The following is a 13,384-nucleotide window of genomic DNA, read 5'->3' as shown; positions in this document are numbered from 1 at the left end:
TCCCGTGATCCTTCCATTGACACCAGCTTCCTTTTTAGCAAAGCGGAAAAATGAAGCTGTTGTTTTCTACAAGTTGTGCCTCTTCAGCTAGAGAATCCTGAAACATCAACTGTAAAAATGGTATTTTCATGCAACTATTTGTGCTTACATTGTTTCCACTAATAAATTTCAATATTGTGTTGCTGTTACCATCAAAATGTACTCTTGTGTATATAAAGCAAGGCTCTTGAACAGTTATTTTTGTAAAGAATGCACATCGGAAAAAAAGCACAGGAACAAATGAGAAGGCTATAAAGAAGTTACAAAACTATAAGGTAACTTAAAATGTAAATTTTAGTATATTGGAGAGAGACTTACAGCCTAGGAGTTACACGGGTAGATTCTTTCTCTACAGAGATTTCATACACATGTGCTATATAGACAAGCATAGACATAAGAACTAGTTATCTGTATCTGTAGACAACACTCCTGTGGTCACTAAGGACTCTCATCATGTTTGCAACGTTCAAAATCTTACTACTTTATAACTTAAAAATCACAAGCCCTATAGTTCAAAAGTTAGTATGAAATTTAAACAACTTCAATCACCTCTTCTGTTTGAAAAGAATTTGACTTCTGGTTTAAGATTAAGAATATATTCATGTGAATCTCAAGGTTGGAATCCTCAAAGGAAAACAGACAGCAAAACTGGCAAAATCATTTTTTCCCTCCTGATCTTTGACAGACTTTTTTTTATTTATTAACTTCATTTTGTTAAGAAATGTCCTCATCACAATAATTTTAAGTTATCTAAGACAACTTTGAGGAAACTAAGGTGGGGAAAGTAACAAATTAAGAAAATACAACACAAGTGAATGCCAGATTTTATTGAGGTACTGCATTCACATGTTTGTGAACCAAACCATCACACTTGATTAAAGATCATACTAATGATGCAAAGACACACAAAGAAAATTTAAAACAAAGCTTGGTCAACAGGGTGTACAAATTATGCTCTGCTTGACTACTGTTCAACCAGTGAAATTGCACAGCATAAGACAACAATTTGCATGAAAGTAATTAGCAGCAGTAGCTGGTGCAAATTAAAATATACTCCCCAGTACAGTAACCATACAGAAATGGATATCCTGGCACAGCCTCAGGTTGGCATCTTGTAATCAGCTGCAATTGTAGCAGCCAGGAAAAAACTCTGAAAGAGTTGGTGAGGTTCTTGTGGGTCACAGTCTATCCTTCTGGCTGAGGAAGTATCTCTTGAAGCCACTTGGTTCTGTCAGCAGCTTATTCTGGTAGCCACCATGTGAAGGATGAAGAACTGTACCTGCAAAATAACAAGCACAGTTAATAATTAGACTGAACAGGGGAAGTTTTTCTTCTGCTGAAAACCAGAGTTAAGGAATTCCTACAAGCAAATTCAGAACAAACTACACAGCTCAATTTCACTGGGATTACTTCCTCCAAGCATCCAACTACAGTCCTAACATTTATCATGAGAAGAATAATACTCCTCAAAGGAATTACTACAGCTATGAACACTAAATGCCTCCTCTGGAAGTAGATGGGCAGATCTGCTTTTGTTCCTCTGTTTTGTAGCAAGGGATTTATTCCTGCATGTGATAGAGACTTCATTCACAATGCTGCCGGAGTAAGACAAGAAAAGCAAAAAGATTTAGTTAAGTAGTTCATCTAACATTTCAGAGCATTTCTCAGAGGTACTGAGATAATGCTGAATGGTAGTTTCATTCTCTGTTGTCTTGCAATCCCTCTCAAGGTGGAATCGTCCATAAATCATATACAATGCACTTTGACTCCTTGAATCAAGCTGTTAATATTTAACTGGGATAGTACTACAACATATTTCCCTGTAAAAATATTTAAGAATGAGCCCCTTTTCTCACTTTCACTGAAAGTTCCCAGCTGCTCTATTCTAGTTCTGGAAGGCTGAGAACATGGTTTTCCTTGTTTTAGCCTAGGAAAGATATCTTGAGCATTTTGGATCTTTGTGATAAAGTCAGTCTCATTCTGCCAACAAAACAGAATTGTACAATTCATCCATTAAAAAAAAAAAAAGCTTCCAAGGCTTTCAGTCTTAATATTATGTATGCATTCAAACCACACAATGAAGCCCTTTGCAGCTGGCCTTTTAATTTTGTCCTGTGCCTCTCTTCCTGTAATGAAGCATGCAGCAGGCTACATTTCATGGTACTCCGTAAACATTGGTCTCCATAACATGGAATACAGTAGGCAAACTGAAGCACAATGGAATGAGAGGCTCATTAGAGAAAACAGTGCCACATTCACGGACTTGAACTGTGATCTCATTTCAGCACTTAGTACCCACATCAGATATTTTAGCATTTTCTCTCTACAAACAGCTGTGGGAACAGGTCTTCCCATTTTTCCTTTTTCCTGATTTTGCAGAGGAAACATGCAGAGGGATTGGAAGTTTCAAAATTAGTTTTGTTATTCCTAAGTATTTACAAGAGGACAAGCAACTTGTTTTTCAGATAAGAGTGCTAAGAAGGATGTAATTGCACTTACAACACACAGGGTTGCTTTTTGTTTTTGCAGTGTACAATTAAAAAACAGAACAGGGAGCTGGCCATCTACTTTCCTACTGATTTAAGACCAATCACTGAGCAAACAAGCCAGTTTAGTTTTCTGTGAAAGATAATACTGATCTATGGCATGTATTCTTACATTCTGTGGGTGCTTGCCATGAGTTTCCACCTTTCCTGCAGAAAGGGAAATGGACATTTTATGCCATCTGAAGTCATCTGCATTATTCATGAATTCCTCTCAAGTCTCATTTTTTTGGTGTTGCAGTATATTTTAAATTCTATTTTGCATGATCTGTGCCACAGGCAGTTTGACCTTTAAACATGATTTTAGCATAGAAATCAAGTCAGTATATGAGGCTTCATTCTTTTGCATGATAACCCTGTTCATTCCTATACTAGACTGGACTCAGCAATCATAAGAATATCATCAAGAAGCAGAACATGACTAAACCAAGTATTTCACTGCTCTTACCTTTGGTCACGCAGAAGAACTTCTTCTGAATGAGAACTTAAAATGGTGGTTGCCTTAAGTAAGGTCTAGGGCAGCTCAGACAGCAGGGAAAGGACACAGAGCATTAGGGGAATGTGGTCTTCTTTAGCATACAGTCATGAATTAGTATTTGTGCTAAAGCAAATCAAGAAGAGATTTCTTTGGAAATACTCTTCCAGTCTCACTGTCAATACTTTCCTGTGCAAGAACAGCATCAATGCAATGCAATCTTCTCTGGCTCATGTCCACAAAGGAGCATGCATGTATATAGAGACAGTTATAAGGTTTGTGAGGATGCAACTCAATGTCTCCCACTCTTCTTTCAGAAAGCTAAAAACTCATAGGAGGAACCACAGTATTTGACAAACACTATACCCACATCAATCAATACAGAGCAGGGCAGAGGGTATATATAAATACAATAGAGTAAAATGAAATGTTCTTACTGTACCTTTTCCCTTACAGCATTAGTAGAATCCATCCAGTAACTATTTTTTAACATATAGAGCCTCCTCTAGTTTCACTGTCTGAAAAAACAATAGCATTTTTAGTAAAACAAATGGTACTATTCTTCCTTTAGTTACAAGTACATACAAAAATGCACTCACTACACTAGAGAAAAACAATTCCTGGAATCTTCTTGCACAACCTTTAGAGGATGGGATAAAGCACAATCATTCCACTTTCCATTCCTGAGCCTCTAAGAGGCTGCAGTTACTAGCATACTTGTGTTAGAAAAGTAAGCATCAAGATGAAGAGGACTGCGCTGAGGTATAAGTAGGACTCATACCATATAGTCAGACTCCTAAAAGAAATGGTAAGAAAAACTTCCAATTCATGAAAGTAGATCAGAACTCTCAGGCCCTCACACCTTTGCAAAAATCATCAGTCACTTTTACCTAGTTTTTGTTGCCTACAGATTATGCTAAAAATCAAAGTGCTGGAAGGTCAGGAGAGCTTTTATTCTTCCTTTCTCCTGAAAGCAGCTAACCAGCCATTTGGTAGGGGGCTAAGATTTTGCATTACTTCCATGCAAAAGGAACTCAGGTGACTAAGATAAGCATTCAGGCTTGTCAGTGAAATCCTTCAAGCTTTTCCAGAGACCTCTCATCCTTGGCAAAGCAATAGGTTTTCAACCTTTGACAGTCTGCCTCATCAACAGCTAAAACTATCAGAACTTGGATGTGAAATAATCCGCATTCAGAACAGTCACAAAATAATAACAGATGAAAACGGGACAAGCAGTGCAATCTGTATAAGACTCCAAACAACATCAGAGGCAGTTAGGAAAAAGCAGAGATCTCTCAGCATCCTGAGTCTTAATACCTGAAACTAAAACAGAATGCGAACAATAGATTATCACTAGGGAAAAAAGGAAGGCTCTGCAATGCCACAGCAGGATGTGGTTTTGCAGCAGGGGTCAAGTCTGTAAAGGGAAGATGGAAGCATTTGACAGCAGCAATGTAATAGCACCTGTCTCCTTCCCAGCCTACCATATGCCAAACAACTCTGTCACAGAAATATAGACCAGGAGAAAAACAGCACTGTTGTCCTGGCAATGGCTTAAAAGATGATAATGTAGAAGGAAAACTTGAGAGAAAATGTTGAGTACTAAAGCATTCAGAAGTATAAAGTCGGTTTATAATTAGAATACAGTCATCTTATAAGAGTTCACTATACAATCTGTTAATCCAACCTAAGGTTTTATTTAGACTCCTCTATGTAGCAGAACCTATTTCCGCTCCCTTTCTCTAGAATAAGTGTTAAGTTTTCAATTTGCAGATTAGTAGCAGTTTGCTGAATGTGTGACTTCCACCTTGGATGCCTGCTCAGCTTGTGTAACTTCAAAAGAGACTCTGCATTTCCTGAGAGCCCTGTGAAGTGCTCTTAGACCAAAACCTGCATTCTCTGGAAAAAAAGGAAAAAAAAAAAGAAAAAAAAAAAAAAGGATCTAGGAAGTTTATAGTAAAGTGGACTGAGTTAGACACTCATTGATGTACTTTCTATTGTAAATAGGTTATAATTACAATAACCCACTGATCATCTATTGCCATTCAGGTATAGAAGCATTTTAAAAGCTAGCAAAAACTTTGAATTTGAAGTGGTGTTTGTTACTGGTAGATGCTGTATTGTACTGGCTGAGCTGCATATGTAATTAATTCTTTCACACACAAAAAAAGTGTCAGTTCAACTAACCAACAAGAAGGTCCTCTTCAGAAAGAGTGGAAAAACAAAGCTTTTAGTCACCTTTCAAATCTAAGCCACAAATACTGGCTGAAGCATTCAGAAGCAGTCACTGGTTCTCCTATGCCATTAGACTACATGCACTGTTTCTACAGGTGCCTGCATGCACAGTTTCAGAACAAAGTTATGGAACATAAAAGAACGATCCCTCCCTGTCAAGAAAATGCATTTCAAACTTCTTTTGAGCTTCTTATCACTAGAATGAAAGCATTATTATATATGTATGCATTTAAACAAGAAATTAAAAGTAACTCATTCAGCCTCTTGCCGATAAAGGGATTTGTTTATTGCATCCTTAATAGGTATTGTCAAATTTTAGACCCTTTCTACTAATAAGGAGGAAGCTTGTGCTAAATGTTTTCGTTTGAGTTCACTGCAGATTTCAGTCAGTAAACAAAACAGCAAAATAATGTAACATCATTTTGAAGAGATGTCAGAGAGAGAAAATGTGTAGCTGGATTCTTCCACATTTGTGATGCCAAAATAAAGCTTTTACTGTGGAGGAGATAATGTATGTCAATAACAACTGGCCTTACCTGCCATCTGTAGGCTTAAACCAGTATCCAGTTTGCTGCGCGGCTTTGTGCTGATAAACAAATAACAGAGAACACACACAGTGATGATAAAAGCAAACAGGACCACTGCTGCTATTGACAGGCCCACAAGCGCTCCAATACTAAGAGAGAAAACAAACAAATTAAGTGTACAAATATGCTGGAATACCCATTAAAACAGACATCAAAATAATGCCTGGGGGTTACATGTACTCAGTTACAAAAATTTTTACTGTACACAAGTTTAAAGCTCAATACTTAGTGTATGCATAGATACATATATCTATATAGAGGCATTGTTTCATCAGTCTGAACTGCCACTTTCATTGCAAGAAAGGCTAACTAGAGAACTTTAAGTAAAGAACACCTTTGTAACAGATTTCTCCAAGGCTGACACATTCATTAAATAAAGAAAAAACAACAAAGAAAACAGGACAACAAAAGATAACAAAAGCCACATTCAGCCCTGCCAGCAGCTCCATAGAACAGGGAGAAGTGCTGTGATCATTGTCGCTCCTCTTTGTAACCTTTATCAGCAGATTTTTCTCAGGATGCTACATCTGCAGGATGAAAGCTGCTTTATATTACTTCCATAGTCACCCAGCAAGAAAGTATATGTACATACATATGTTTTTTAGCAGCTTCCTTATTCCTAATACTCCTGTTTAAGGCTTTCCCTAATAAAAAACTTCCATGCCAAAATAAAGGATCAATTGCAGTACAGCATACAATTTGCTTTCCTGAGCCCTGATCTGAGATTCCTTTCAAATAACAGTCTGCAGTGCATGACAAATACATCATCTCCTACCCAAATGTTAAGCAGAGTTGGCTGTTCTAAAGATATAATAATATATACCTGATTTATTCTGATTTGTTATAATACATATTATTTTTGTTCAGGCATCTGTTAGTTCAGTTGAAAGGCCTCCTCCAAGAAAAGGAGGAAGATGACATTAAGCAGCACAGATGTGCATCACACAGAGCAACACAGTAGCATTATCATTACAGAACTTGCACGCATTACTTTTTATAACATGCAAAGCATAGGAAAGAAAAGCAGTTCCTGGAGAACTCTCCCATATTTCCTACTACAGGTCAAAGACTTGTAGGTTATATAACAGGTTACACACCACTAAAAATGTTTGCATTGCAGCAGCAGTGTGAGATCTTACCCAAAACATGGAAACCGTTACCACAAAATTCTAGATTTCACTTCCTAAACCAACCCAAATTAAGACACAGTTGGTATGTGATACTTTTAAAAATACTTTGATATCAGATTGTTCTCAATGTACTGAAGTTAACAGCCCTCAGAGTGTATTATTCATTCCTTAAAGGTTAATTCTGGGTTACAGTTCAAGAGTAGGGGTTGTTTCTTCAATGACTGAGTTAACTCAGGGGAATTTATAATGCTTTCCACAGCTCTGAGCACTGAAGCATCTTAAGACAGCAGTACTTTTTCTTATTTTATTAAGATAGCTCTCAAAATACCAAAATATCCATCATTTTAATGATTACCTTCCCCTGAAAATAAAGGTGTCCTTCAGTAAGTCCCCTATCTTACACAGGGATTACTTGGTGCTGCATACCCATCAAGAAACGCTTTATTAAAAAGCATTTCACCATCCTCATATCTTGACTTTAAGCAGTGGGTGACTGAAGTTCACTCAGCATTCCACAGGTCTCAAATTGCATCTTCAAAATCAGTCTTGTGGTATCACAGACATTTAGTTGAAAACTAAGCAGCTGCTCTTGTCCAAAGCTGTGGCCTCAGTAGCACTAATAACCCACCCACCCACCCTCCAAACAATAATCTAGCATAAAAACAGCTACAAAGTCCTGTGAGGAATCCTGATGGCATTTATACAACTTAAAACATGAGCAGTGGTAAGCTTGACAGAAGAACACTCTCCTAAGACTCTACAACAACAATGCAGGACTGCTCTTACACAGTGCCAGCCGCACACGTGAAGCACTAACACACACCTGCATAGCCAGAGGCTGTATGAGCTGAAGCTGCACTGCCTGCAGGTTCCCAGCGATCCCTCTGCTACTGTCCAGATTGCTGCTGTGTAGGTCATCAACACTTCTTTCAGTGGAGGCTCAGAAACCTATTGCTATTTTTAGTCCTTAAAACTAATCCATCCACACTAACAGCAACCAGGAACAATTTAAATATTGGCTGAGCAGATGCAGTACGTCCACTGAAAGATTAAAAGGAAGCTCATGAGTCATCTGGATCTGAGTGAAACAAATGTTCCTAATATCATTGCTGCAGTGATGCGCTGTATGTTATACTTGCAAAGCCAACACATTAACAACAGACCAACAAACAAACAAAAGACTTGCTTTTTTTGGAAAGTCGAAACAAACTCCCAAAGATCTGCTCAACTAAGCAGAGCCTGCCCAGATCCAAAGGGCACTGTGGCTCTACAAGTGTTAATTAAACATCTTGAACAGCAGCTACACTTGGCCTACCTGAGTTTTGGTAAAATAAATAATACTATAAAAAACTTACAAGATATAAGGATTTGGAATGGAAATTGTAATGCTTTTTGATCATGAAAGAAGCCATACCATTTGCAAAATCAACTTGATTGAGCAGTAACACAATAATTGTAAGACTTTAAAAGGAAAGGTGCTGATCAAAGCCAACAGCATCACAGTCCAGTACAAGTTCAACCTGCTCAGCACCTCTCCCTTCCCACCCAGTTTCAGAGGTAAAGCAGATGTCACAGCGACTGCAGGTAAATGCACAGCACGTTACTCTGCTGGGTGAGCTGTTCAGTGCTTTGCTCACTGGTGCTTTGCAGCATCTGTTGGGTTTTTTGGTGTTGGTTTTCTTATTTTTTGTGTGGTTTCAGAAGCTATACAACCTTCTGGTGAATTCTACACACCCATCTCTTTGCTGATGTTCCCTTTCCTGCTTCATGCATGCCTGGCTTGATTCAAGAAGCATTCATCACTTTTCTTCAGAGATCAAGCTATCCAGAAAGGTGGAAAGGGAATGTAGGTTAAAAAAAAGTTACTTATCTTAAGTGCCGGTAAATGAAAGGGTAGCCAAGAAATTACTAATATTGTAGATAAATATGTTTAAAAGTATGAAATGTCAGTGTTGCTTGAGGATCAATTTCTGACTGTGCAGCAGCTCCAAGAACCAGTGTTAGGGAACACTTTACAAAGATCGGTTTTTATAGGAGTGCCCGGGGAAAAGAGGACTCATTTCCACAAAGTGAAGCATATAGTTCTAAACATCATCCAGACAATATTGATTTGGAGAAAACAACAAAAAACCCTAAAGGCCTGTAAGAGACAATTACTTCAGTTTGCCCAGGCTGAAGATTTCTTTGGGAGCTGCTTCCATCAGAGCTGCCAAGTGGTCTGGCAACGTGTCTCTCACAGAAGGAAAAACACAAGTACACAATAGCTGCCAGAAACAGAAACTCATTTGCCAAACAGAAGTAACCCCAGAGATAGCACCGACCACTTGGTGGTGCCTTCAGTCATTGCTTTCAAGTTAAAGGGCAAAGTCAAGCAGGGGAAGGATGCAGGATGAGAAATTGCAAGTTCTGGAGTAAAAAAAAGTTATAACAGTTATCCCAGAGGATCCTGCAGCTTCCTTCCCATCCTCAAGTAGTTTCAGCTTAAAGACTTACCTTGACTGACTTTGGCTAATTCCTGAAGTCTGTGCCCTCATAAGCTGAAAGAATCATTTGAAGGTTTATTTAGAATTACTTTGAAGAGTTAATTAGTTATGTAGTTGTTGCATTCTGATGTAAGCAACAGTTTGAAGACCAGCAAGGTAATGATCAACAAAACATTGCAAAAGACATGAGGTATATTTTCTTTAAGCACCTAGTGAAACCATTATGCGCAAATACCTAGTTTTCAGAGTCTTAATAGACACTACACTGGAAGCTGTACAGACTAAGTACATCTATCATTTGATTTGTTACTGGGAAAGCACTTATGAGATCAGCTTTCAGCACTAACCATTCAGTGACTTCACTTAGAGGTAAACTGCATTTATTAACTTCGATTCACACAAGACCGTTAGGGCAGAATTTAGCTACAGTAACTTAGGACCACCATACTGAACAAGGGAATGAATACTGAAGTATCAAAACCATAGTCCAAAGTTCTGACCCAGATAAAGGCTTAGCAGACACTTCTCAGAACCTAAAAGGTCTCTGTGAGATCATCAGAGAGGTGCTTCATTAAAGTCTTTCATAGGATTTTGTTCTTTGAGGTACTTTCTGAAAATCACGCTTAATCTGCCTTCCCTGTACTATCCAATCCTAGTGCAGGAACATCATTTTTGAATTTCATCTTTCTGTTGTTCTCCCATCTTATAAATGGTTCCTGTGGCCAAAATGTTCAGACTATCAGAAATTATACCATCTGAAACAATATGGCTATTTGATGAGCAAAGTGTTAAAATTACACTCAGGGACGTCAATCACGCAGCAGGGGAGCTGAGTAATTCTGTATCATTCTTCACAGATGAGGATACTTGGAAGACTTTCACATTCAGTATCAGGCAAACCAGACTACATTAGACCAGTTAAATGAATGCAAGTCCACAGCACCGGATAGCAAAGTACTGAAGGAATTCTAATATGAATTCTAATATGAATCTGCTCACCAAGGCATGTAACATGAGGCCACTGCCAGAGGACTGACAGACTGGGAATACAACTCCAGCCTAACATAGGGCTCAAGAGGGGAACCCAGGAACTATAGACTAGCACACCCAGCTTCCACATGGGCAGCACAAAGGTCTATGAAAAGACTAGTTAAAACCATTATGCCAAGAGTGTTTCCAGTCACAAACTTGTGTAAAGCAATGAGTATCACTGTAAGGGGATAGTACCAACTCACCAACCTGTTGGAGTCTAGGGCATGTCAACAGGAAGATCTGAGTGATCCCGAGGTCTTTTCCAAGCGATTAAACACTATGAGGGCATGGAGTGCCAGATGACTCTCAGAAAACCAAACAAGGAGTCTAAAGCAACAGCGATGAGCTTCAACATACACAATGTAGATAAAAATAATCAACACCAAGCCTACATCAATTCAGAACTGCCAATCCTGAACTCGAGAGAAAAGTTTGAGTGACAGTTTAATAAAATCAGTGTCAACCTGCAGCAAGAACAGCAGACATCTGCAGACATCTGCAGGATTCTGAGCCCAAGACTGAAGGCATCATTTTGACACTGTGCAAGACATTGCCCTACCCTGAGCACCCATCTCTAGCCTGCACATCTCCAGAGCAGCGCTGTGGAGATGAGGAGACTGTAACCAACCCACCATCCCACTGACCACAGCCCTGTGTTCCACATCATGGTTCTTTAACACTTCTAGGGACCGTGACCCCACCACCTCCCTGGGCAAAAGCAAACTAAGAAAACTCCCAGAAAGCACTATGAAGCAAATAGAAGGATCCATCCTCAAACCCACCATGGTGCAAGGAGAACTCTCTCTCGGCAGCAGCTGCATCACTACCAACTGCCCTCGAGGGCACCAAGTCTCAAAGTGCCTCAAACACAGATCCACAGACAAGTCCCGGCCAACACGGCTCTCCCGTCCCCTTTCCCTACCTGAGCCACCACATGTAGCTGTGCTCGTAAGGGAAGAAGCTGTGGGGGTCATCGCAGCAGTACTTGACGTCCTGGAAGCCGCAGCAGTACACGGCGCGGGCATCGCCTCCCACCCGCGGGCAGCTGAAGCCGCTCACCAGCACCTTGTCGGCGTTGAGGTAGCTGCTGCACTCGGAGCTCATCGCGCTCTTACGGGGCTGCTCGCCGCCTCGGCTCCGGCGGCACCCGGGTGGGAATGAGGTGGGGCGGCGGCGGGCGGAGCTCGGGCAGGCGGCGGCCCCTCAGCGCTCCTCAGGTACCGCCGCGAGGCGGGAAAAGCGTCCTGAAGAGAAGAGCCTGGAAGGGCTCGGTTCTCCCTCAGCACTACGTCCCAAATGGAAGAGAGAATTAAAGGAGCTCCCTACGCCTGTAAGCATCAGGGGGATCTTGGGAAACGAGATGGGGGTGAGCTCAGAGCCCCTCGGTTTGGTGAGGGTAACGTTATATACTTTGTTTCAGACACCAGCCTCAGGATGGTCTTCATTTCATGGTTTTTTGTAATGTGCTTTTTAAGAGTAGCACCCAGGCAGTCAGCATTCCGTGCTGGAAAGAGCCACCTGCAAGGGAATCTCCCCAAGATCTCAGTTTGAGATAACACATGTGCATCAGGGTATGTTTTGGCCCACAGAAAGCATAAGAAAAAGTCCTCTGGAGAGCAGTGGGTATATATAGCCCCTCCAAAGATCCAGTCCTCGGCACTGCCAGGGTTGGTCGTGTTTAGATGCAAAAAAAGGCTGGATCAAGTGTTGCACAGGTGACAAAGTCACTTCAAACAGAAGTTTTTAAAGAAGAAAGGATGTTGTGCAACAGTGAGAGCCTGAACTTACTTTGCAAGAGTACAATAATTCAGATAATACTCCATGTTTTAATTTCAGGTTTTACCTTGAGATGGGCCACAAGCAAGTGGGGTTTTCAGCAGTTTGAAGAGATGTTGTGTCCTCATCAGCCAGGATACATTCCCACAGCACCTGAACAGGGTGAGGCTGGCAGCAGCAATAGTTGCTATCAGAAGGCCTAGACAAGGTAAGGTACAAAACCTAGGGTCTATTCAACAGATAGTATACAATGTTACAACACACGTTTAAAGTTCATCTAAGAGTCTCAGTAGTATACTAAGTCAGCCGGAGATAGAACTGAATCAGAGTATGTGACTAGTGCACCTTAAGAAAAGGTGAACTGCCTAGACATTAACTTAAATAGGGCACCTGGACCAGTGACTATAGGGTTAGGGTGGGAGTATCCCAGGTGGGGATAATCAGTGCTCATCAGTGGTCATTTACAGTTCTAACACAGGTATTTTCCACTGCTGCATATACTCCCTCTACATTAGGATGGTCTATTTGTTTAAAAGTATAAATATTCTTCAGTTAGTTGGTTATCCCTTAATTTCTTTTTTGGTATGTGATTTCAAGAAAGAAAAGGTCTGGGTTACTATGAGATTATAGTTTAATCTGATCACCTGTGTTTTTCAGATAAATTGAGAATCAGATCAGTTGTTTTATGATAAAATTGAGGATTAATTTATTCAGAATGTATATAGCAGAATGGTCTGCTAAAGACTAGCAGGTAGCTTTTTAATTTCAGTTATGTCAGTGTTTCTATGTGTTGTGACTGAATCATGGCTCTTATGGTACTTCATTCATAGCATTTGTGGGATATGTTTCTATTATCTGAGCTTCTAAACAAGCAGAAAATTAGAGGGGACTTGCTGTCTAGATCAGCTTGAGCCCTCCATCTTAGATCTGCATAGAAAGTTATTTTTAACCATTATCAATGGGCAGACAGCTGCATAAGTTACTTCCAAAAGCAATCTTGAGGGAATTTGTGTAATCAAACAAAATAGTCATGTCATGGTAGAGTAGCTAGTCCTGATTAGGAGTTACAACTCAAACTGACATT

At 40.0% G+C, this 13,384-nt stretch overlaps 1 protein-coding gene across 2 annotated transcripts; it reads right to left on the bottom strand.

The window, feature by feature from the left end:
- Positions 1 to 315: 315 nt before the first annotated feature.
- Positions 316 to 11,719, bottom strand: SHISAL2A (shisa like 2A). 2 transcript variants are annotated; one of them, XM_015870615.2, is made up of 4 exons: positions 11,447 to 11,719; positions 5,829 to 5,968; positions 3,500 to 3,575; positions 316 to 1,318 (listed from the first exon to the last, which is right to left on the bottom strand). In XM_015870615.2, the coding sequence occupies exons 1-3, from the start codon at positions 11,626 to 11,628 to the stop codon at positions 3,544 to 3,546; spliced, it is 354 nt and encodes a 117-aa protein (XP_015726101.1). In that variant the 5' UTR covers positions 11,629 to 11,719; the 3' UTR covers positions 316 to 1,318; positions 3,500 to 3,543. The 2 variants fall into 2 exon arrangements, with proteins under 2 accessions (XP_015726101.1, XP_015726102.1); XM_015870616.2 differs by lacking the exon at positions 3,500 to 3,575.
- Between the last annotated feature and the right edge of the window lie 1,665 nt (positions 11,720 to 13,384).

The sequence above is a fragment of the Coturnix japonica genome, chromosome 8 (assembly GCF_001577835.2).
Source record: "Coturnix japonica isolate 7356 chromosome 8, Coturnix japonica 2.1, whole genome shotgun sequence".
Taxonomy (NCBI): Eukaryota; Metazoa; Chordata; class Aves; order Galliformes; family Phasianidae; genus Coturnix; species Coturnix japonica.
Note: the sequence above shows the minus strand (reverse complement) of the source record. Positions and strands in the feature narration are given on the sequence as shown.

Bases quoted from the DNA above. Each gene is read 5' to 3' on its own strand.
- SHISAL2A (XM_015870616.2), bottom strand. From the start codon at position 11,628: ATGAGCTCCGAGTGCAGCAGCTACCTCAACGCCGACAAGGTGCTGGTG. The intron at 5,969-11,446 runs GTAGGGAAAGGG...TTTCTCTCTTAG, and splicing joins AGCTACATGTGGTGGCTCAG to TATTGGAGCGCTTGTGGGCC. The intron at 1,319-5,828 runs GTAAGGCCAGTT...GTTATTTTGCAG, and splicing joins TTTAAGCCTACAGATGGCAG to GTACAGTTCTTCATCCTTCA.